The sequence below is a fragment of the Mastigoproctus giganteus genome, chromosome 10, assembly GCF_048544385.1.
Source record: "Mastigoproctus giganteus isolate SK-2022 chromosome 10, ASM4854438v1, whole genome shotgun sequence".
NCBI lineage: Eukaryota > Metazoa > Arthropoda > Arachnida > Uropygi > Thelyphonidae > Mastigoproctus > Mastigoproctus giganteus.
The window spans coordinates 44648092-44674822 of NC_143584.1; the positions used below are offsets into that span (position 1 = coordinate 44648092).

At 37.2% G+C, this 26731-nt stretch overlaps 1 protein-coding gene across 2 annotated transcripts in view; it reads right to left on the reverse strand.

Annotated features, from left to right (window-relative positions):
* Positions 1 to 26731, reverse strand: part of LOC150079006 (cytokine receptor-like) — a 453754-nt gene that overhangs the window by 279266 nt on the left and 147757 nt on the right. For both annotated transcript variants that reach the window (XM_090383341.1, XM_090383340.1), the window contains exons 2-3: positions 21855 to 22113; positions 10814 to 11104 (exon numbers count right to left, since the gene is read on the reverse strand). In XM_090383341.1, the coding sequence (XP_090239467.1) occupies positions 10814 to 11104; positions 21855 to 21954 (391 nt within the window). In that variant the 5' untranslated portion in view covers positions 21955 to 22113. The remainder of the gene's footprint in view (positions 1 to 10813; positions 11105 to 21854; positions 22114 to 26731) is intronic.

The following is a 26731-nucleotide window of genomic DNA, read 5'->3' on the forward strand; positions in this document are numbered from 1 at the left end:
GTTGGTAAGATGGGAGAGCTAAAAGTGAGGATTATGCTCCTTGTTGGAACAAGAATACCATCTTTACAAGTCACAATTCTCCTGGTTTGGATGACTCTTTGTTCTCATAGCAGGACTATTTCCTCCTCTGATACAGTTAATAAGTCCCATTCTGCAATTACTCCCTTAGAGGAATTTAATGTGGCACAGGGGAGTGACTTTTATTGGATGTCTGCTGAAAGTTGTCAGATTTAATAACTGTAGAATGCTGGGATTTCATGGTCTCCACCAGAAGATCCCCAGACTGGAGTCACCTTACTGATTTTGGTGAACCTACAACAGCCTCTAAGCATTTCTGCATAAGGAATGGGGACAATTGACTCAAAGGCTGGTCTGATGTAGAGTGCAGTATGAAGAAGAATTCTCCTCTTGAGAATTTGTTTTCAACCTCTTGGATTGAGAAAAGTCATCATCAGAGTGATTTGTCGCTAGTTTTTAGCTTGGGGGGGTCTAAAGTTGGAAACGTATTGTTATCCATCTTTTGCTCCTTTCAGCCCTGGGAAAGTGGATTTCTTCTCCCAGGTTACCAGCCCCACCACGGAGAGGCAGGAGCAGTGCCGCTAGGGTGACTGAGCGGTGTAACAGTTAGTATATTAGTTAAATGGAAACAGAAAGGTGATTTGCCTTTCTGAAACTTAGTTACAGATCGTAAGACTAAGTTTACTTTTATTTAATGAGAATGTAAGAAAACTTTTATAAATGAACAAAACTGTAGCTTTGAGAAAAATGCTCTAGAAATCACTGAGAATCGCTTGATCACTATAACACTTGGCACCAGGGGCCCAAAGGAAGTAAATGATGGATGGCCATTGCACAACACAGAAGGAACTGGAAAGTTGCTGGCAGGCTTTCATCCTGTAGTGGATTGAAAATGGATGATAATGATCATGATGTATAATATAAATAGTAATTATGTAAACTTACGAAAAGCAAATAACACACACACACACACACACACACACACACACACACACACACACACACAGTAGTAATACATGTAAAAGATTTTCACAAAATTAACTAGTGTTATGCTTTATTTTTCAAATTTTCATATGAATATTACAAATACAATCATAATAATCTTTTTATCTTAATAGTTTGGAGTATACAAAGACGTGGTTTTATAGTTAGTAATGCCCAATTTTGAAGGAATGGACTTGTCAGTGATGCTGGTGATGGCTCAAAGTTTGGGCATGACTATTATAAGACTGGAGTTCATCTTTTTGTCTTCTAATGCAAAATGATTGCATGGGTAAGACAGAGATAGGCCATTATCATGACAACAGCCAACATGGTTAAGTGCTCCTGTTCTGTGGCGTCACAAATCTACAAAGACAGTCAAAGGTCATACATGTGATAGTCATGTGGTCAATGCCAATGGTGAATGTCATGTGTCTCTTCTTGTAACACAACAGTGGTGCAACTAATCACTCAGTATAACATAAGAATAGCAAAACCACTATCCACACAAAATATGCACCAAACATTAGCTTGTATAAGCTATGGCAGTCAACAGCAGTTACAAGTACCTAGGCTCACTGTAAGACACAAACTACATCTTGCATGGGCACATGAATCAGAATCAACACTAAACCATCAACATGGATATTTTTAACCTGATCTGATGAATCCCATTTCCAACTAGAGCATGCTGATGGGCATATCTGCATTTAGAGAAAGCAACATGAGGCAATGCTACACAATGACGCAACTGCTGGTGTTCAGCAGACTGGAGGTGGTGGCTTGGAAATTGTATTTGTGGTATGCCCTGGGTCCTCTAATCACCATTAATCAATGGCTCAATGGGTAAACCTACCTTTGTATCATTGCCACTCCTTCAAGATGACCAAATACGGAGGATGTCGAAAGGTCAGGGAATGACCACCACATGTCCCCAGAGCAATATGGCCTTAGTTGCTAATGCTCCTAAAAACCAAAATAACTTAACATAACTTAATCAACAAGTGGGTGCACCATTGCACTATACTCCAGGGTTCGGTGTTGGGCCCACTGTTGTTTTGTATATTTATCAATGATATTGATGAAAGTATATCAGGCTTAATGTCGAAGTTTGCAGATGATACAAAGGTTGGCAGGGTTGTTAATGACACTAATGGCAGTGTGCTACTGCAACAGGATCTAGAAAATTGGACAGATGGGCTCAGAAGTGACAACTGAAGTTTAACATTGACAAATGCAAAGTACTGCATATGGATAGAAGTACCCCAGAGAAACGTACCAACTGTGGTACTACACTTAGGATGGTAGAAAATGAAAAAGACCTAGGAGCAATTGTGCAATCAGACATGAAATTTTTTGAGCAGTACAGACAGGCTGCCAGAGCAGATCATAGGGTATTGTCAAGGATATACAGGAATTTTGCTAGTAGGGAAAAGGAGGTGATTATCCCTTTGTATAAGGCAATGGTCAGGACACACCTTGAGTACTGCACACAGATCTGGAGGCCTCATTGTAGGAAGGATTTAGAGTTGCTTGAGCGAGTACAGAGGAGAGCAACAAAAGGGTGGTCTTACCAATTAAGGCTTAAGTTCTGCAAATTATGGCGTCTGGAGGCTAGGCACCTGCAACATGATCTGATTGAAGTGTATAAGCCCTGGAATGTGTTGAACAGGCTCAATTCTGATGGGATTCTTCCTCTCGCTCAAATTACAAACCTAAGGGGTCATAAATTCAAACTGAGGAAGTTATAGACTAGATGAGCAGAAATTTGCCTTTAGCCAGTGGGTAGTTGATTGCTGAAACAAACTTCCATATGTCGATGTGGAAATTGATAAATAAATTCGAGGAGGAACTGCACAAATGTTTAGAGGGATTGGATGTGCGAAATGTTTTTTTTTTTTTTTTTTTTGGCTGATGCTACACAAACTTGCTTTCTTGCATTACACGCCTGAACTACTACCACTACAAGTCCCAGCAGGTTGCTAACCATTTCAGGAATATGACAATGAATTCTCTGTCCGCCCAACTGAACATGTTTGGAAACTACTGGAAAAGGAGATTCAATGTAACAACCATCCACCTGACAATGTGCAGGCATCACCTGACACACCATGCAATGCATGGGTAGCACTACCACAGGAGATACCCAGGAGTCATGCCGAGACATGTACAAGCAAAGGTCATCTCCCACAAGGTATTAAGCAGGTGCTGCTAAAGCAAAGCCAACTCAGTGTAAATATTTTTATGTTTAGGATTTTCTCTCTGTAATATGTGATTATTTCTTGCAATTTCAAAATACCTTAAAAATGTATATTACATCACTGCATTTCTGAAGTCTGTCATAATTCTTCCTTCGGACTATAACATAAAAAGGGTATTCAATAAAACAGATTAGTTTATCTTAATAGATGGCTTCAATATAACTGCAGGTTAAAATTGTATTTAATGTATTGTGTTGATAGTCAGGTGACAACGGGGGTGCCCCCCAATGCCATATTTGTATACTCTATGCCACAGTACAAATTCTGTAAAAGCCAAAAGATGGAGTTGGTCTGCTGTTCCTCCAGACATTTAGCCTTAGTGGAACCTCACATTGCCTGCCCACTGCCCTGGGGAGGCAGGCCAGGTACAGTAGAGAATAGAAAGGTGTCTGATGGAGAAGAATCCTGGACAATGCCTGAGCTTGCCAGGGATGGCCTGAGGAGAGAAAAAAAAAACTCTGAAAATTAAAAAGGGAGTGGCAAAGACAGATGAAGATAAAGAAGGTGGATAATAGGAAGACTTTCCATCTGGAAATAGGAAGTTTAAAGGGTAGAGGAGCAGCCATGTGGAAGGAGCCCATCCTCCACGAAGAGGGACTATTCAGAACAGGAAAAGATTTGTGTTGGTAGAGTCCACACGGCAAAAAGGTTAGGGGAGAGAGAGAGACAGAGAGAGAGAGAGAGAGAGAGAGAGAGAGAGACAGACAGACAGACAGGGATCATAGGGGAGTAGAGTTATTGAGCCAGAGCACCCTATGTGGAGGAAGAGATTGCACTGTGGACATGCAGTGCTTCACTGTTAATGCCATACCAGCCAGACCAGCTGAAGATGGCATCAGCAAATCCTATGTCATGCCTCAGAGGAGAGAACATGACATCTGCAGGGCAAGGGGTGTTTCCTGGTAGGCTGCTCCCACTGCAGTCTAATTTGGGGTGGGAGCTGTCAGAACAATATGCACTACATGCACTCAGCTCAATTACACATGTCATACTTACATTTACACACCGACACTTTTTTATATATGTGTTTAGGGGCAGAGTGAATAACATAACACAACACATTCACATATTCATCACTAAACGTAACTACCAAGATATTCACTCATATATAAATTAATTTTTTTGCAGGTTAAGTGCAAACACATTATCACATTTAGGCCTAGTTGTGCACATATATTCACTCATGCTGATGTATCCATTTATATTTATATACTGTGAATAACAATAATAATATACAAATAACATATATATTTATGGTTAGACATATAAAAAAAATAATTTTAGATAGAAATAATTTATATCTGGAAAGAGTTACAGAAGAAAAATGTTAAAAATCACGCTGATGCAAGTTCTCAATCACATCCAACAACACAGACACGATTGAGAGCTGCAAAACCAGCATAGACTGCCATACATAGTCATTCATAGTTCTACCTACACCAAAGCAGGAGCTCTCCATGACATCCAACAGTATGGATGTGATAGAGAGCTGCAAACAAGCACAGACTGTCATACACACTATCATTCAATGATTTTAGTTTACGCCAAGGATCAAACACCACAAAGAACTCTCCATCATGTCTGAAGACTCAAATTCGATAAAGAGCTTGATAAAGAGCTCCAAAGATTGTCATACACACAATTGCCATTTATACAAGCATTCAAACAGTACATATACTCATGAGAGCATTCTCATACTCTCAACTTGAACCATTCATTCCATGAAATATACACAATTACACATTAATAATACACATTTATACATGCTAATACATATAAACATTGATATTTCTTTTGACAAATGTCAATATCAAACTTATACATTGTCACTGGGTGGGAAACACTGTAAGAGGCCAATCTCACTTGGGTTAGTCTCTACATGCCAAAATCAGGTAAGCATACTGGTCTAAGTGGGGGAGGGGGGTTCCACAGTCAGGATAAAAATAGCATGGTTGCTTCTGGCCTCAAACGTTTTGAGTAAATTCATAGCCTATGTAATGCTTTTCATCAGAGAGAGTAGTTGCTCCTCTCTGCAGTTTACAGGTACAATCTTGGAAGTATACATGCAGGGATGGTGATTGGGGCAGTCATAAAGGACATGGGTCCAATCCTCATCAGCTCCACTAGTATGTTTAGAATCCTAGGTAAAACCCAGCTGGCACACCTTTGCATTCAGGGAACCATGCCCTGCTAGCAAAAATGTGGCATAGAGTCCTAGTGCAAACCAGGGGATTGGTTTGGAGGAAACCAGGGTTACTGGAGACAGGAACCTCTTAGTGACTTCCCCTTTAGGTGTATTCCCACCAACTCTGCCATTCCTGGTAACGTAGTTGATATTCTTTTTCTTTCTTGTTTCATATCAGTCTCAAAATTTATGGTAATCCCTAAGTTGTTAGTTGGAATTGGCTTTTTGAGTCTATAGTTGATTTAATATAATCATTTCTAAATCCAGTGGCACTGCCCCTGCCAGGACCTGCAGAATGTGTACTGACAAGGCAGCATGCTCTCAGGTTGATTAAGAGTACAATCCCTGTATAGAATCTAATTTTCTTTTATCTAAAGTGGCTCTATAGTACCATATGCCTGCACCATAGGTAATAACTGGAAGGTTGCCTTATAAATAAGTGCAAGTGTCTTCCTTTTTAAACCCCAGCCAGTACGGCTGATCCTAGCAATCTTTTCATCATAATTCCCAAATTTTTTGGCTAAGTGCACAAGATGAAGTTAGAAAGTTAACTTATTGTCAAATATCATACCTAAATATTTCATTTCTGTTACTAGGGCTATTGTTATTTTAATCTGTGGACATCTGTTCAAGTTACTGTTTAACAGAATTGATTTGGTTTTACTGCTGGATAGTGCTAGTTTGTGTATACTTGCCCATTGCTGGAGGTATTGATTGCTAAATTGGTATTGTTCTAAAACAGCCCCAGGTGTTGGTCTTCACAAGCAAGATAAGGTCATCAGCAAAGGCAATCCATCCCCAGGAATTTATCCAGTACTGGGTTCCAGAAGCAGAGACCCAGCACTGAACCCTGGTGGTATCCTTTTGTCACTCGTTGTTCTGGTTGTTGATATGAGAATTTCTTCCACAAGGACTACTTGGACCATACTGCACCTCCAAAAGTAAGTGAAGTTACCTACAAAACCTGTCCAGGGAGCAGTTAGAAATAGTCATACATTTGAATTTGTTTTAGATAAGAAAAAAATCCAGTGATTTGCTTCATTACCTATTATGCAGTTGAGTGAAAAAAGTTCTTGCAGATCTGAAAGTGCACTGGGTATTGTCGAACAAGCTACATTCAAGGAGTATATGCTTTACCGTGAGTGATTGTAAGCAGTGCACGCATACACTGCCGAGGATCATTTCCTGTAAGCAGAAAGAGATGAGTGAGGTGAATATGACCTATTTAGGTTCTAGCTAGGATTACTACTTCTTTTCTATTTTTATGGACGCTAGAAATCCATAATAGTGTGATTCATGTTTTAGTTGAAAAAAAGCTTGTTATTATTTTACATTTCCACAGAAGTGTCCATTGTTCCATACATATTTTCTGTATATTGCATTTATAATCAGGATATGGACTAGATAATTTATTGAGGCTTTTCTGGATAGATTCTTTGAAGCAATCATCTGCATGCTCATTTCCTGGAATACCACTGTGTCCTGGAATCTGAGAGAGGACTCCAGTTTGTTGATGCTCACTAAGATGGTACAGCTCATGTCGTATGAGCTTTAATAAAGGATTGTAAGGTAAAAGCACTTTTAAGAACTAAGAGAGCAGTCTTTGAATCTGTATAAATTATGCTTTTACTGATTGAGAGGAGTATGATATTTTTCAGGAGAAGCTCAATGGCATGGAACTCAACAGTATAACTGCTGCATTCGGCCAGAAGTAAAACAGATTGTTGTTGTTGGTTTAAGGATTTATCCGGCGCATCTGCAACTATGGCCATAGTGCACCATACATATGGTAAGTATTAATTTAATTTCCTGTCAGATAGAGATAATTGCAAAAAATAGTGCCAGCAAGTTAGTTTTTAACAAGTTAAAGGAGGTGGTATACATTAATCATTTTTATAAAGGTAAAAATGCTTGAGACATTTGCTTTATTGCCTAAAGGTGAAATAAGTGTAAGAGGGTCTTCTGTCGTGGCTGGAATGATATGATTCTGGCATTCTCTTGTATATTTTAGACATTCAACAAGGATACTGGTACTGACAACTTGGTGGGGGGGGTTTCTCCCCTCTTAATAGATAACTATGAGTGATATTTGTGTTAACTATTTGTAGGCGTGCTAATATTACCTCCTGTTGTCAATACTGAGTTGAAGCTTGAAAGCTTCAACTCAATAAAGGCTTGAGTTGAAGGCTTGATACTCCTAAGTTTATTATTATATTGATTTTTCCATGATAATTTCCACTGGTACATGCATTTTCTCTGGATTATTGATTTGTAGTCTTGACATGGTACTTTATAATTGTCACTGGGTGGCCAAGATGGCCGATTCTGCAGCATTGTCAGCTAATTCATTTCCTGGAATTCCCATATGTCCAGGGACCCATACAGGTGTATGCTTTTCCTAAGTTCAAATACAGTATGCAAAGAAGATGTTACTTCCTTTAAGACTGGGTGGGTGATATTCATGGGGTTTTTCAGGGCTTGAAGTGCACTTAAAGAGTCTGTAAAAATTATACTATTTTCAATATCGGAGGGCTCGATATGCTTCAGTGCAATCTGAATAGCCATTAGTTCGGCAGAAAATATACTGAACTCATATGGCAATTCACAGGTCAATGTAATGTTCGGAAAAACTGCGGCAATTCCAACATGGGCCTCATTCTTTGATCCGTCCGTATGCACTACGACAAAGTTGGGGAACTGATCCACTACTGCATGATACAGTTGTAAGAAATTTTCTTTATGTAATGTAGATTTATTCCATTGATGTAGGGATAAATCGCATGAAGGTGAAGTAAAGTCCCAAGGAGCACAGGAAATTGGAAGTGCATTTGCAACATTATTAAAAGACAGATTAAGTTGATTTGAAAGATACTGCATACTGTATTTGCAAGACACTGTATTTGCATACCTAATGGTTGGTTAGCAGAAGGGCAGTTTCGGTACAACATACTGTGCTAGTGGGTGAAAAGTATCTCCCAGTTTGGGTGTTCAGGCATAGATCTAATTTTATATGCATAGCGTAATATAAGTTGTCTTCTGATTGAGAGAGGGGGGTTCATGCACTTTAACATATAGGCTGTGTATTGGAGATGTCGATATGCTCCTATGGCAATGCGTATTGCACTATGATGGAAAGGATCAAGCCAGTGAAGGACACTAGGTCTTGCTGAGCTATACACTGGTGCTCCATAGTCAAGTTTTGATCTTATTAAGGCTCTGTATAATCGCAACGTGATAACTCGATCAGCTTCCCACTTCATTGCTGAGAGAACCCGAGAACCCGGATGATATTTAGCTTTTGTTGACAGGATGTTCTTAGTTTTTTTAATATGCTCTAAAAAGGTAAGTTTGTGATCCAATGTGATTCCTAAGAAACGTATGCTGGGATGAACTGCTATTGGTTGGCCATTCAGTTATAGTTCCGGATGACATTTACGTTGGCAGCAAAAATGGATGCACAATGTTTTATGCGGACAGAGTTGAAATCCATTAGTTTGTGTCCATGAACTGATCTTATTTATTGCCACTTGTAATTGTCTCTCAACAGTATTCATGTTTTTCGCATGGCACGAAATGCTAAGGTCATCTACAAACAGTGCTGTATCAATAGTGTTTGGAATCTGTTCGGCAATGGTGTTTATTGCAATTATGGAAAGTTTAGCAATGAGTACAGAGACTTGGGGGTCTCCTTCTTCTTGTAAAAACACCTGGGATAATGAAGTTTTAAAACAAACCTGAAATGTGCATTTGTACAGGAAGTTCCGAATGAAAATTGGGAGATGGCCCCGAAATTCATGGTGGTATAATTCGCGGAGTATTCCATACTTCCCCGTGGAATCATAAGCTTTACTTATATCAAAACACACCATGTTTCGGATGGAGTTCAAGTCTTACGAGTATATCTAGTGTTGATCTGTTTTTTTGGATACCATATTGTGCAGAATGCAGGAGATTAAAGTTTTCTAGGTACTATATCAGTTAATGGTTTATTATCTTTTCAAGAATTTTGCAGAGGTAACCTGTCGAGGTAATGGGTCGATAGCTAGTAAGGTTTGTCGGGGGGTCTTTTCCTGGTTTAAGGAAGGCAAGGACTGTAGCAATGGTGCCATTGTTTAGGGAATGTATCTTCTAGGTAAAGTCTATTGAACAGATCAACAAGTGAGAGCAATGATTCAGTACTTAGTTCCTGTATCATCGAGTAGTGAATATTATCTGGTCCTACAGCACTGCATCTAAATGTTGATAGAGCTCTGTGCAGTTCGTGGAAAGCAAATGGTAGATTGTATTGTTCATTCACTTTAGATGAAAAGTTTAATTGAAGTAAAATAGAAACAATTATATTAGAGAAGACAGCAATGGCAACCACTCTGTCATTGTGAACCATCAGCATAAATTTTAGTAAAGTTAGGATACTTTTGCGTGTGAACAAATGTAGCTGTCGGATATTAATATTTGCTACAGCACCTTTTCCCCAAAGTAATCATCACAAGAAAGTCTGTAGGTAGTCCTCATAATGGATAATGTCCATTTAAATCTTCTAATAAACAGATAGGAGATAATTGCAAAATAAGGTTTTCCAGTTCCCGAATCATACATGGATGGTTAGGCAGAAGATATATTGAGATCAGTACCAGAGTGATACCAATTACTATATGTGTGGCAACAGCTTACCAATGAAATTTGTAATGGAATGCATCTGGATGGGACTCCATGGGGACTGTTAGTGTCAGATCTATCTTGTCTGAAGATAATATAATTTTTGACTAAAGTGGATATTTGTGGCGTTAAATTTGTTTATTGCAAGCACATGGCAGCATGATTGTAATGGTGGATTCATATATAATCAACATTGCTGTGAAAAACCTCTGTAATTCCATTATTTGGTTTTGTAAGTGGAAGATGAATCCGTCTGCTTTTTGTGAGTTGGCTGTTTATATCGGTCGAATTTTGATTTTTCTTTTCAAAAAAAAAGAAGGGCGTAATGAAGCATTGCTTTCTTCCATATCTTCACATGCACGTATTTCAAGCAGATCTTCCTGCTGGTCATATCTTGCATTAAAATGCTCTTCAGCCAACATATTAGAATCACGTGTTCCCTAAAATGGCTACACTGTTACACAAAACAAAAAACTTTCATATTTGGACTATACCATATGAGGTCAAAACGACAGGAAAGTAGCAAAATATTTGATAGCGCATGCAAATTTCTGAATATCATTCATGTTCTTATAACTTTCATTGAAATAAATGAATTACAAAGCCTATTCTGAATTTTCCTAAAAAAAAAAAAAAACAAAAAAAATATATATATATATATATATATACACACACACACACACACACACTCACATAATATATGCATACTTACATCCAACATATATATAACTTGCACAAACAAGAACCATTTCTTGTTTTACAGGAAGATTAACAAAACAATAATACATTCCTGCATCATTAACTGTGACATTTCTCTTTACTAACTGAGCAGTAAGAGGATCCAATAAGTGTGCATCATGGACAAATTGCTGATCATATTTAAAAATAAGATGAGAAGAATTAACATAATACTTTTTGCTTTCATTTTCTATTTCATGATCATCAAGAGTACAGTTTAAAGTGAGAGTTTTCCCAACTTCCAAACCAAAATCTGGTGTCAATGCTAAGAAAGGAAAAAGAAAACAAAATCAGAAATTATATCAATGAAATTTATCATAATATTGTGCTCTAGTACAGAATACAAAAAACTCTATCCATTGTAATTTCTGACCAACTTATCTGTGTCCCTCAGCATACATATGCATGACCAAGTCAAACAATTCTAATATGCACATAAGGGCAAGGTGAATATATTTTTCTGATTATGTATAATCATTAAAATTCCAAAAATGTGACCTCAAGAGACAGATATTTTGGCTGGACACATGGATAAATTAGATCACTTAAATTCTAAATAATTTTACCAATAATTTTCTTTTCGTTTTAAAGCAAGTTATGATTTTGAAAAAAATAAATAACAGCTATGTCAAATGGATATCCAGAAAAATACTCTCTAATTCCAATTCATTATAAATAAATTACCATTTATTTAAAAGGTGACTTGATAATCACAGACCTATTAGCTTAACTTCTGTTCCAAAGAAAATAATGAAGTCACTGATTAAAGAAATAATGCAATTATACTGCAGCCACAGCATGGATTTGTTAAGGGGCAATCTTGCCTGATCAATCTGATTGGATACTATAATGCAGTAATAAAGGAACTGGACATAAAAAATGAAATTTTTGATTTCAGACACTGATTTCAGGAAAGCTTTTGATACTGTTACACATAAAAGACTGCTGCACAAATTGTAATTAAGCAACTTGCCCATAATGGTGGTGTGCCATTATAGGCAAGTTTCTGCTATGGATAAAGGTATGGTTGAGTGAAAGAAAACAATGTGGTCATCAATGGACACTGCTCTTCATGGACTAATGTTATTAGTGGAATCCACTAGAGTTCTGTGCTGAACCACCTGGTGTTTTCTATATTTGTTAATGAAATGATATTGATGAATGTATGTGTATCAAGCTTAATATCTAAGTTTGCAGATGACACAAGGGTTGGCATGGTGGTTAATGACAGTAACCAAAGTAAGTTACCATCTAGAACAAGGTCTTGAAAAGTTAGGTATACGAGCAGAGAAATGGCAGTTGAAGTTTGGCAGTTGAATGGCAAGTTTAACATTGAAAAATGCATATAGGTAGCAGTAATCCCAGATACCACACTGAGCATAATGGAAAATGAAAAAGACCTGGAGGAGAGGAGTAATTATGTGGTCAGATATGAAGTTCTCTGAGCAGTGCAGATGGGCTGCCAGAACAGCTCGTGGGGTTTGTCGATGATATACGGGAACTTTTCTAGCAGAGATAAGATGATTATTCTACCGTACTACAAGAATACAAGAAGTATTCTACTTCTTGAGTATTGCATATAGCTCTGGAGGCCTCATTTTAGATAGGATGTAAATCTGCTGGGTGGGTGCAGAGAAGGGCAACGTAACAAGACAGATGAAGGAAACAAAAGGTCTTACGAAAAAAGGCTTCAGTTCTGCAAATTTCAGCATATGGAGGTGATACATCTGTGAGGAGATCTGATTGAGGTGTTTAAGGCCTTGAATGGATTAAGGAACCTCAATGCTGATGGCATTATTCCTATTGCTCAGATCAAAAAAAAAAATACAAGGGGGTATAAATTCAAGTTGAGGAAGGATGGTTGTAGGATAGATGTGCAGAAGTTTTCCTTCAGCCAGTGGGCGGTTGATTGTTCTAACAAATTTCTGCTGTTTTAGAAGTGGGGTGTTGGAATAAATTCAAGGAAGAACTAGACAAATTATTGGAAAAGATGAGCATGTGATGTGTGGGATTTTTTTTTTTTTTTTTTGGCTAATGCTGTATGCACTTTCTTTCTTGCATCATATGCCTCTACTAATGCTAATGATGATTAGTCGAACTAATAGAACAAACTTATTGGCAAAACTCCCTCGTTCATTTCACAAATTCATATGTAGCCTTATGCTCGAATCTCGATGATCCATTTCCACATACAGTCTACCAAGTCCCACTTGCATTTTCTGACAGAATCCCAATCATCGGTTGATTCAACCACTGCACATCTCATTGTCCTAATTATTCGCTCTACAATTTCTTTCACTTCAAAGGTGGCACTTGTGCATATGTCCACTTTGATATTCCTTATCAGAGACCAAGTAATTTGGAATCTTCTCTGGCTTAAAATCTCTCTACCATATTATGTCAAATTTATCTGTTGCCTCTATTGTTCTCCCAACTTCACTTACCACTTGAAACTCTGACTTCCTATCTTTGAAACTTGACTTTCTTCATTATCAATGTCCTAACACCTACTTGTACCTGCGCAATAAGCTCATCTGCACTTTATTCCTCTATCCTATCAATTTTAATCTTTTGATCCTTAATCATATCCTCCGTATGATAAATCAAACATTGAGGATATGTTACCGCCTCTGCCCCGAAGAGGCGGATATCCACTATCTAGAGCTCCATTAAACTTTAAGGGCAAACTTCTATAAATTGTGATTCTTGTTCCAGCCAAATTAAAACTCTAAACATTTAAAATTCATCAATATATTTTTGTATTTTATACTTTTTACAACATTTTCTTTTATACAACTATAAACTCTAAAATAAATATAAAACTGTAAACAATAAAATTTATCAATATTTTTGTATTTTATACTTTTTTTTTTTCAACATTTCCTTTTTATATAACTATAAACTATAAGATCAATAAATTCCAATTCCAACTAAATCTCAACTCCATAAAAACGCTACCTACTTATATACAAATTTTTACAATTGTCTAATCCTGCTTACTTCTCTAGCGAACTCAGCAAAAGCTTCATTCCATTCTCTATTCTTAAACAAGTCACTCCAGGTGTATGAGTCGGAGCCAGTCTGCCTAATTAACATATTCCTTGGTATATCATGGCAATGGCCGTAAAATATATTCTGTAATATACACTGCCGTAAAATATATTCTGTATCCTCTACCATCCCACAAATACACATTGGATTTTCTTCTACACCAAGCTCTACCAGTCTTTTCTTTAACCCATGTCCAGTTATTAACATTGTTTGGAACATTCCTAGACCAGACCAAGATGAAATTTCTTTCATAGTTTTTACCCCAAGCAGAAAGGCAAAGGTAACAAGACCCTTAGCAGAACTGTTCCATCTTTCCTGCCATATACAATCTGCTGCAACCTTTTCTTTTCTACTTTCAAATCGTGTCTTCCATACTCTCTTCCCTACAAGATTTAATTCCCATAAGTTCTATTCTTTTATTATTCTTAAATCGCATATTCCATTGTACTTTTAAGTATAATCAGATCCACTGGTTCCTTTCCTGCAATAACTTGCAGAACATAATTTGAAACGGTTCTGCAGGACCGTGTCACTGCCAGAAGGGCAAATCCCTGTGTTGAAATAAGACTTCTTTTAACGTGGCTATTAGTCACTATGACCCCAAGCCCCACATGCATATGTCACAATCGGTAGACATATACATTTATAGAGGAGGTCTAAGGACTTGCCTTTCACTCCCCATTCTACCCTTGTGACTTTCCTAATTTTTAAATAAATCATCCTCACTTTATCTCTTAATTTCTGCATGTGAGGCAAAAAGGACATCCTCTCATCCACATAAACTCCTAGGTACTTGCCCAAGGGGGCATATGCTATTGTCATACCAAATATTTTTGCAGTTGGCCTTCTTTCACTGAGCTTCCCTTTGAACTTTACTTTCTCCAGAGCAACTTTCCTGTAACAGCAAGGTAATTTTCCTTGGTGTTCACGACTCCAGCTGACTTCCATTTTCTAGTCACACAGAATCAGCTGGTTGAGATTGCGAGAATTTTGCAATTACTAATGACCTCACACACATTGTTCATTTACCTACCAGAATATCACACAATCCTAACCACACAGCCAACACTCTTGATCTTTTTCCCATAAACAATCCTTCCGAGTACACAGCGAAGGTAAGTGGCACTCTCGGCACTCCAAATCACAACTTGGTGATGATCTCTTCTCCGATGGAGCCTTTCTCTTGTGGCCGTTCTCAACCTCACGTTGTCTGACATTACAAGAATACAAAATGGGATGATCTGTGAGATTTCTATCCATAATTTCCTTAGTTAAATTACTGTTTTAAATCTTCTGATGTCAATGTTTGCTCAGATCGTGTCAGTGAAATTATTCTTGTAGGGATGAAATTTTTTATTTCACACTCCCTCCACCTTAAATTAAAATCTTTATCTGTTATTTAATTCTTGGTTTTCCAATAAATTTGCTAAGGCTGTTCACAATAAGAATGTTGCATATTGCAATTATCTTGCACCCAAATTTTCAGGTTCATTTTTGCATACACCAAAGCTTGCAAAAATTATAAAGTAGCTATTAATCAATCCACACTAGATTCTGAACTGGCTAAGTGTAGAAAACTTGCCTATCTGTGTCAAACCAGATGGTTCTGCTGCCTTCTCAGCTACATACAAAGCTGACCTGCTAGCATTCTACTTTCCTTCTTCATATATTGATGATCTTAGTAAATCATCTCCTATCATTCCCAGTACACTCCATTCAATGCCTCCTGTGATATTCCAACAAAAGGAGGTCAGAAGAATTTTGAACACTCTTGGCCAAGGAAATACCAGTTCCTGATGGTATTTCTTCACTTGTTCTCAAAACCTGTGCTCACTCCTGTTCTGTGTTGCCTTTTTACACTTTTTTATTCCACTGGTATTTTTAACACTGCTTAGAAGTTTACACATATCCAGCCAGTTCCTAAAAAGGGAGACAAATCCCTCCCATTCAATTATTGTCCAATTGCACTTCTACTCTTTCTAAAGTAATGAAGAAATCCATTAACCAACAACTCCTAAACTAACTAAAAATCTTCCATCTGATCAATGATCTTGGTTTCTGTTGTGTTGATCCACTGGAGCTATATTGGCTTAAGTTACCCATCTATGGACAAATTCAAAAGAAACTTTTGATAAAACTCAGGCAGTTGCTACTGATACTTCAATGGCTTTTCATCGTGTTTGGCATAAAAGCCTTCTACATAAGGTTCCATACTACAGTTTTCCAATTGTTTTTTTGTAAGTGGGTAATCCAGTTTTCTCTTTGTCTGCTCACTGTGGGTGATGGTAGACAGATCTGTCTTGAACTTCCTCACTAATGTTGGTGTTCCCCAGGGTTCAGTTCTTCCTTGCACTCTTTTCCTCTTGTATATTAATGACCTCCTTCCATTTAGCAGAATCCTATCCATAGTCCTGTTGATGACAGCACATTATATTTTATGTCCTGCACAAACAGTTTCAATGGTGAGAGCTTTGTCAATCGGTTCAGCCCTGGAGAGATTGTGCAAGGCTCACGGAGTAGAATTTTTTTCCGGTGTGGTCTCTGCTTGCTAACAGGAGAGACCGCTTCTACAGGGATGGGATACACTTAAATAGAAAGGGTGCAAGAATATTTGCTGATACTATCGAGACAGTGTTAGGTGGGTTGGAAAACTGCTAAATTGGGGAGGGGATTCACAAACTAAAAGACTAACGGTAGCCGCAGGCAGAGGCGAAAGTGATTCTTGTACTGCTTATATTGTAATGAGCAGCAGCCTAGAGAGAGGTTGCTGGGGACTTCGAGAGCTGCTGGGAGTCATCATGGAACAAGTAAATACTGTTATTTATTGTTATTTGGTTTTTTTTAGGAGCATTAGGAACTAAGGCCATATTGCTCCGGGATATGCGGTGGTCATTCCCTGACCTTTCCGCATTCTCCGTATTTGGTGGTGACGGGCTCAAACCCCGGTCTAATCAAGAAGCATGTGCTATGCACTGCTGCTCCTTCCCACTTGGCTATGGAGGCGCCCTGAACAAGTAAATACATGGGCTATGTTAGGGTAACTAAGAGTAAGAACAAATGCATGTATACTTGCATGTACACTAATGCTAGCAGTATAATAAATAACTTGATGAATTTGAAGTGCTGATCAAGACATCAAAGGCAGATATTGTTGGGATATCAGAGACATGGTGTCACACAAATATAAGCAGTGCAGAATTGGAATTTGGGAAGTACAATGTGTACAGAAAGGACAGACAGGACAGGAAAGGAGGAGGGGTTATGCTGTTAGTTAAAAAACACAAAATCTAAGGAAGTGCATCCTGTTGACATGGGTGGACAGTGCAATGTTGAGTCTGTTTGGTGTGACATAAACACTGGGAAAGCGAAAATGAGAGGAGTATGTTATAGGCCTAATGACTCTGATGAGTACAATGAAAAGTGGTGCAGAAAAACAGAATGGGCCAGTAAATCAGAATGTCTTGTAATGGGGGATTTTAACTTCCCAGATATTGACTGGAACTTGTGGGTTGGTAACTCCCACGCGCTAGCATCACTTTTGTGAATTTACTGGAGCATTATTTTCGACAGCAATATGTTCGGGAGGGAGTAATACCCTTGATCTAATTATCAGCAGAGATTATTCATGCATTAAGAATTTGCAGATAAAGGAACCACTAGGTGACAGCGATCAGTGTACTGATGCGGTATTTATTAAAGATGTAACTACCATCAAGAGTAAAGGGAAGGGTTTTTGTTTTCGCAAAGGTGATTACAGTGGTCTCAGACAGTTTTTAAATTCTATAGAGTGGGATCAATTGATGATATTACCAATTGTGAATTCTAAATGGGAAGTTAGTTAGTTAGTTAGTTATTTGGTTTTTAGGAGCATTAGCAACTAAGGCCATATTACTCCGGGATATGCGGTGGTCATTCCCTGACCTTTACACATCCTCCGTATTTGGTGGTGACGGGCTCGAACCCCGGTCTAATCAAGAAGCGTGTGCTATGCACTGCTGCTCCAAATGGGAGGTCTCCAGGGACTTAATCTTGGAAGCTACTAGGCTTTTCATACCAACTATGAAATACTGTTCAAAGTTCAGGCCTAAATGGAGGTCAGATGAATTAATGAGGCTCGTGGCAGAGAAGAAAAATGCATGGGATACATATAAATTTTCAGGTGACACAGAAGTCTATGGCAGATATAAGCTAGTCTGTAATCAAGTCACAAAGGAGGTTAGGCAGGCGAAGGCAGATTAAGAGAAATCTTTGGCAAAGGACGCAAAGAAGAACAGCAAAGAGTTCTTTACTTAATGAAAACTCTAGAAGGAAGGGGATGAATCAGCTAGGTCTATGTGACATCGACTATTGATGATCCTGCTCAAGTAGCTGATAAACAATGAATATTTTGCATCTACATTCACACATAAGAAGTTATTCAAGGAGGAGAATGCAAGTTTATCAAACTAACAGGGAGCTAAGGGATTTTGTAATAATTGAGAGCAAAGTGGAGGAGAAATTGTTGAAGTTAAACATAAAAATGGCACCTGGGGCAGATGGAATCTATCCAGTTATAATGAAGGAGGCAGCAAGGGAAGTAAGCAAACCCTTAGCCATAATTATGAGAGCATCCTCAGAATCAGGGGAGGTCTCCATGGACTGGTTGATTGATATAATGCTATAATGTGATATAATGCTATAATTGCTATAATGCGCCAAAACCTTGTCAAAAAAATTAGTAAAACATTCAGTGACCTAATGAATTAGGTCACTAAGTCAGGATATAAAAACAAGTATAAACTGTAAAAGACAAACATCAGTAAACAAGTAACAATAGTAAATCTTAAAATAATAAGATTTTTTTAAATATGAGTAAAAAGGTTTACTGATTTTAGGAAACTAAAAATAGCAGACACATGGTCATTGTCGGATAAAATCTGACTGAGTGTATACGGCTCAGTCAGATGGTTAAAAGCGGTAAAACGAGCATTTCTAAAACTGGTACGGTCACATAAAATATGTTGAACCGATAAAATGGTGTCGCACTGCTCACACATAGGAGGGTCATCAGCCCTCGGCAAAAAGGAGTGTGTAATATGACAGTGTCCTATGTGGAGCCGAGCAAGAACAGCTTCCTCTTTGCGATCCCTGCGTAAGCTGGACCACCAAGGATGGATCACAGGCTTAATTCGACATTGTTTGTTTGTAGTAATCAGTCGATGCCACGAATATTGCCACTGAGATTGTAAATTATTACGGATCACCTGCCTGTAGTCTGTATAGGGGACCCCCATGGACTGGAGATGCGCAAATGTATCCCCAATTCACAAAGGGTGACACAAATAATTATAGACTTGTTAGTTTAACTTCTGTTCTGGGGAAAATAATGGAGTTGCTGGTTAAAGAGGTGATACAGGTTCACCTAAACAAGATAGCAGTAATAGCTCAGACACAGTATGGTTTTGTTAGGGGGAAGTCTTGTCTGACCAATTAGATTGCATACTACGATGTGGTCACAAAGGAACTGGATGCAAAAAAATAATTTTGATATCATATACTTGATTTTTCAGGAAAGCTTTTGATACTGTTGCACATGGAAGACTGCTGTACAAATTGGAGCGGTATGACATTAAGGACAAGTTACTGCAATGGATAAAGGGATGGTTGAGTGGAAGATGGCAGAGAGTGGTAATAAATGGACACTGCTCTATGTATGTGACTAATGTAATTAGTGTAGTCCCCCATGTTTCGGTGCTGGGCCCATTGTTGTTTTGTGTATTTATCAATGATATCGATGAAGGTATATCAGGCATAATGTCCAAGTCCGCAGATGATACAAAGGTTGGCAGGGTTGTTAATAACAGTAAAGACAGCATGCTACTGCAACAGGATCTAGAAAAGTTAGGCAAATGGTCTGAGAAGTGGCAACTGAAGTTTAACATTGACAAATGCAAAGTACTCCATATGGATAACGGTAACCAAAGAGAAATGTACCAACTGTGTGGTACTACATTCAGGGAGCTGGAGAATGAAAAAAGACCTAGGGGTAATTGTGAAGTCAGATATGAAGTTCTCTGAGCGGTGCAGACGAGCTGCCAGAGCAGGTCATGGAGTTTTGTCAATGAAATATAGGAATTTTGCTAGTAGAGACAAGGAGGTAATTATCCCTTTGTATAAGGCAATGGTCAGCCCACACCTTGAGTACTGTATACAGAACTGGAGGCCTAATTTTAGAAAGGATGTAGAGTTGCTAGAACAATTCCAGAGAAAAGCAACAAGATTGGTGAGGAACAAAGGGGTGAGCTTACGAAGAAAGGCTTAAGTTCTGCAAGTTGCAGCATCTGGAGACAGTACTCGAGCCTTCTAACTTCTCCACTAAATCTGGTGTACTACAAGGTTCAGTTCTTTCTCTAACTCTTTACCTTTGTACATTAATAACCTTCTCCCAATAACCAAATGCAGCCCATAGTTTTAGTGATGACAGCACACTATACTCCATCTTCCAGTTTGAATAACCTTATCCTGCACAAACAGCCACAACTCCTTGAATATCCACAAACAATTCCTTAAATGCTAATCCCCAGGAAAGTCTCCAACAAAACAATGAAAACTTAGTTACCTTCAATCCTAAAACTCAGTCCTATTTTTTGCAAAGAGTCTACTGCTCTTATGTTCATCTTCAATGACACTAAAGAAGATCCCATCTCTCTCTCTCTCTCTACTAGGGATTATCCTAACTTCTAGTCTCTCTCTCTCTCTCTCTCTCTCTCTCTCTCTCTCTCTCTCTCTCTCTCTCTCTCTCTCTCTCTCTCTCTCTCTCTCTCTCTCTCTCCCCCCCCCCCTCCTGGCCTAAGTATACCACAAATACTGCTTCCTCTACATCTAAAAACTGGGTTTTCTCTTTATTCTGAACATTACATTTCTTCTAAGCAATGACTCACTCTGTACAAATCTCAAATCCACCCTACCATGTAATGTTGTTCCCACATTTGGGGTGGTGGGAACAACATTACACCATAAACTCTCTCAAGATTCTTGACTCCATTAAAAAGAGAGCAGTCTAGTTAATTAATGACCCATCTCTTACAAAGTTTCTCCACACACTGTCTCACAGACGTTTTGTTTGTGCAAGATGCTTTTTTTTTTCTCTTTTTTTTTATAGATACTTTCTCGGGCAGTGTTCTGAATTGGCATCTATAATCCCCCCCCCCTCTCTCTCTCTCCCAAACCAGTCAGCGTCCATTTACTGTCTAACCTTAAACTCATGGAACCAACTTTTTTTATTCCTCATTTATCCCTTCATCTTCTGTTTTCTGGAAAAACCTTCTTTCAAATTACCATCTGCAGAAATTCAAGTCTAATGTCAACACGTATCTTCTGTTTGGCCCCTTCAACCCATACACATTACTATATTGATTACATATAGGTTAACCTATGGACTCCAAGCACAAAAGCATCAGCCTTTTGTGTTTGGAGTTTTAATTTAAAAAGTAAACTTCAATTTTGCAGTTTTCATTTGAATGACCTTTGTATTTACATTTTTAATGAATATATAAGATAAGAGATATAATAATATTCGACATGTTTTTTTAACCTCAACTCATCATCTAATTTAATAACTGATTTTGAATTCTCCACAAATAAGCAAAACCCATTTTGCGAATGATAATATTTATGAGTAAAGGAAAATGGGAGTAAGCAAAACCAGAAACAACAAAACTGGGAAGTAAAAGCAAATTCTGAATAAGCAAAAGTGTGATCACAGAGAATCACGATCAGTGATACCTATTTGGTATTATCTGTGCATGTTATACTTGTAAGTAAATAATCACTAGACAAAAACCTTAGTTTCCGATTCCTGTAGTATCTCCATTACAATTTTCTATTCAACTCCTAACCTAGATAATTAAGAGTGCTACAGTACTCTTAAAACTGCTTCACTATATAATTAATATATATATATATAAAAAAATAAATAAACCTACATCCATAATGAGGTGTAAATACTTGGCAATTGTCACCAGCGGTATGGTCCAACAAATACAGAAGCCATATGCAATAAACAAAGCATAAAGTGATTTCCATTATGGGAAAAATTCTGGAAATCCTAGAAAAGGGTTAACCTTCCTTCTAAAAGGAAGTCGCTTAACACCAGCGAATGAACGCATGAGAAATTTTCATATCTTCAATGCAATTTCTTCTTTTTAACCATGATGAAGCAACTGTCTTTCACTGCCATTCTCCCTATGAGGGGGAAAAAAAAGTTATTTAAAACTATATACCCAAAAATTTAAATTTAAAAATAGCATATGAAAAGATGAATGTATAGTATGTACACTTACTTATATACGTAATCTACATAAATTAAACTGCTAGAAATTGTCATATTATAATTACACATTTATATTACAATTACACATTCATAACTGATAGGTTAGTTCAATAGCATTAGTTTAATAGTAGTAGTGGCATGTGATGCAAGAAAGCAAGTGTATGAGCTTATGCAGCATCAGCCAGAAAAAAAAAAAAAAAAAAAAAAAATCACACCATTCCCTCCAACTGCCTGTCCAGTTCCTCCTTATATTTATTCACCCTATCAACTTCCACAACGACAGATGGAAGTTTGTTCCAGCAATTAACCACCCACTGGCTAAAGGCAAATTTCCGCACATCTATTCTACATCTGTTTTTTCTTAATTTGAATTTATGCCCCCTTAGGTTCATAATCTGAACAAGTGGAAGGATCCCATCAGAATTTGGCATGCTCAACCCATTCAAGGCCTCAATCAGATCACCACGCAGGTGCCTAGTCTCCAGCACTGCAATTTGCAAAACTTTAGCCTCTCTTGGTAAGAGGATCCCTTCATTCCTCCTCATCAATTTTGTTGCCCTTCTCTGTACATGCTCTAGCAAATCAACATCCTTCCTAAAATGAGGCCTGCAGACCTGTACACAGTACTTAAGGCGTGGCCTGACCATTGCCTTATACAGAAGGACAATCACCTCCTTTTCCCTGCTAGCAAAATTCCTATATATCACTGACAAAACCCCATGACCTGCCCTGGCAGCCTGTCTGCATTGCTCAGAAAACTTCATATCTGACTGCACAATTACTCCCAGGTATTTTTCATTTTCTACCACCTTAAGTGTAGTACCACACAGTTGGTACTTTTCTCTCGGGTTACTTCTACCCATATGCAGTACTTTGCATTTGTCAAGGTTAAACTTCGGTTGCCACTTCTTAGACCATCTGCCCAAATTATCTAGATCCTGTTGCAGTAGCACAGTGCCATTACTGAAATAAGAACATTTCAAGAATTTTTTGTCCATAAAAACAACTAGATCCAATTTGACAAAATTTGTTTCTACGGACAAAAAATTCTTGAAATGTTCTTATTTGGCAGCCTTTCATATTGCTAAATGCAAGAAAGCGTATACCATTGGAGAAATGTTATTAAAGCCTTGCATGAAAGACATTTGTAGTGAATTATTTGGCAAAGAATATGGAAGCAAAAATAAATTGCATTCCCATGTCAAACAACACTATAAGGGATAAGCGATTTGTCTGATGATCTTGAATTACAAGTTGGTGGAAAAAATACAAAAATCCCAATATTATGCAATTCAATTAGACGAATCGACCGACATGTCAAATGATGCAATGATATTAGTTTACACCAGATATATTTATTTTACATATAAAGATATACAGGAAGAATTACTGTGTTCTTTGAAATTAGAGTCATCAGCAATGTCAGAAGAAATTTTTAAAGACATCAGTTCGTATTTCCAAACAAAAAACATTTCTTGGAATAGTTGTATAGGGATTTGTACTGATGGGGCTGCGTAGGAAAGCATAGGGGTTTAGTATCATGCATAAAGGAAATTGCTCATCCAGATTTAATAACAACTCACTGTTTTCTTCATCAGGAACGATTAGCTACGAAAGATATGAGTGAAGATTTACATGACATTTTAAATTAGTGTGTAGTTAACCAAATTCAAAAGAGTGCAGTACACAGCCATATCTTTAATATAATGTGTGAAGAAATGGGTTCAGCCCATAAACAGGTATTGTTACATTCTCATATAAGATGGCTTTCAAGAGGAAAAGTTCTGAAACGATTATTCAAACTTCGAGTAGAAGTTGAAATATTTTTAAATGACCAGAAGCCAAAATTAAGTGAATATTTTAAAAGTCATTTGTGGCTTGCTAAAGTTGCCTATCTAGCTGACATATTTTCTTTAATGAACGATTTAAATTTCTCAATGCAAGAAAATCAGACCAATCTTTTTATTTGTTATAATAAAATAGAAGCTTTTGTTAAAAAACTTGACCTCTGGTTAAACAAAGTTAAAAAGGATTGTTTTGATATGTTTCCATCATTCTTACAAGTGGTTGAGGACAACATGAAAACTCATAAGGAAATTTTGGATATACGTCAAGTTATACAAAATCATTTATTAAAATTAAAAGAAAAGTTCATTCAATATTTCCCACCTACAGGAGATATTCATTTGGGCAATATGTGGGTAATAAATCCTTTTCAACAATGTCAATCAAATAATTTATCTCTATCAGAAGAAGAAAATTTAATTGAATTATCAACGGACAAGAGTTTGGAAATAAAGTTTAAAGAAAACCAGAATTTTACCTAAATTTTGGTTACAAATTGAAGAAGAATATCGAATTTTAAAACAGCCTGTTTTATTTAAAATCATTAGTCTTACATTTTTCCATAGTGGAATTTAAATAATAAAAAATGAAATTGAAGTATTCGTTATAAATCAAAATTCATCTGAACCGCTCTCAGTAGAAATGTACTGAATGTTACTTTTCACATGTAGAAGTTATTGTCAAATATGCATAATTTTATTTATTTATGTAATATACATACAGTGATTCCAGTCTATCAATTTTTTTAAAAATTTTATATTATAAGCATTTGGGTCACAGTACAATTACAAACAAATATGTTGGGTCACGCGGCAAAAAGGTTGAGAAAACGTTGGTCTATACTACTGCACACCATCGGGCATCTCTCATATTGTGGAGTTATACTTCATAACTGGGTTGTCACTATTGCAACACGAGGGTACCTGCCAAGAATAAGTAACAGTAGTCTTCTTCTCCACTGGTGAAGCGTTACTTATTTGAGGTAGTACAATACCATGGCGTGAAGGTATTCACAATATGAGATATAATTAAAACAATGCCAGTTTAACTACTTTGGTAGATGGTTATGAATTAAACTGATGATTAATTCATAACCATTCATAATTTAACAATAAAATGGTTTTAACAAATGCAATGTTTATTGTATATATTATATTACATATAATAGCCTTTGTCAGCGAAATAGTGACACTGGATAAATACACTAAACAATGGCATATTGAGTTCATAGCTAATTCTTGAATGACTATTTAATCAAAACAGACACGAAAGCTTGCGAATTACCTACGGATACACCACAGTTCATAAATTTCACATAATTTTTTAAATAAATTTTCATAAATTTTTAATTCACCGTTATTTCAGTAAACTGTGAATTAAATGACTGTAAATTGTGAAAAGAGATTCACAAATGAATTTTAACATATCCCATTTGTTCTTTCACAAACGAATGGGATATGTTAAAGCAGAACAGCTCAGTAAACCTTTACTATTATAATGAAAACAACCTTTGACTCATGAACAGTCCTTACAGACTGGGTATATACAACAAATGACAAAAGTGGTTCCAAGAGTTAAATGGATAACTAGAACTATAAATTTAACATCTATGCCAGGAAAATATGAAATCAATGCTAAAACCCATTTTACTTTTGGAAAGGAATGGAATCACATAGGAAGTGTTTCATTTTCAATTAAAAAAATTGTGTAATCAATCTGATAAGTAACAGGGAGGTTTTCTGAGGACTGTGTAATATTGAATATGCACACCAGTGCATATTCAACTGACTGAGGGAAAATGCTCATCACCATTTTCACTCAGTCAGTTCCAGAAATAAGTGATTGCCAAGGTGTTAAGAGGGCTATCATGATGTGCGGAAATTTGCCTTTAGCCAGCGGGTGGTTAATTGCTGGAACAAACTTCCATCTGTCGTTGTGGAAGTTGATAGGTTGAATAAATTTAAGGAGGAACTGGACAGGCATTTGGAGGAAATGGTGTGATTTTTTTTTTTTTTGGCTGATACTGCATAAGCTCATACATTTGCTTTCTTGCATCACATGCCACTACTACTACTACTACTATGTCACATTACCAACCATTTTTGACCAGTTCTATGCAGGATTTTCAAAGTATCAAAAAGCATGGAACACTTTGCGATGGAGCAATTAGTGTTTATATATGACGGATATTCCAAATTCCGATTTTTTTTTTTTAATGAAAACTCCAAACACAAAACGTATCAATACGATTGGGGGAATGTGCCAGAGGCATTGCTCTGGAGACTAAACATGGATTTCACCAGTTGATGAGAGTCAACTACCACCTAGTTGTTAGTATTATATTATATTAGTAGCAATGTGCATGGGATGAAGGAGATGGCATGGGAGGAGAGAATTCCGGAAACTTTGCTCTAGAGACTAAATGAGTTTCACCACTTCAAGCCTCCAATAAGCAAAGTGGTGGTATTGTATTGCACCAGTTGATAAGAGTCATCTACCACCTAATGTTAGTATTAGCACATGTACTGTACTAATACTAACTATGCAGCTGAGACTTGGATAAGAATCAGTGATAAAATTAGAATTTCCCTAAGCAGAAATAAGTGTGCATGTGTAATTTTGAAATTTAGTTTTTAATAATTTTATCAACTTGAAAATGGAAATAACTAATAATTAATATTTATA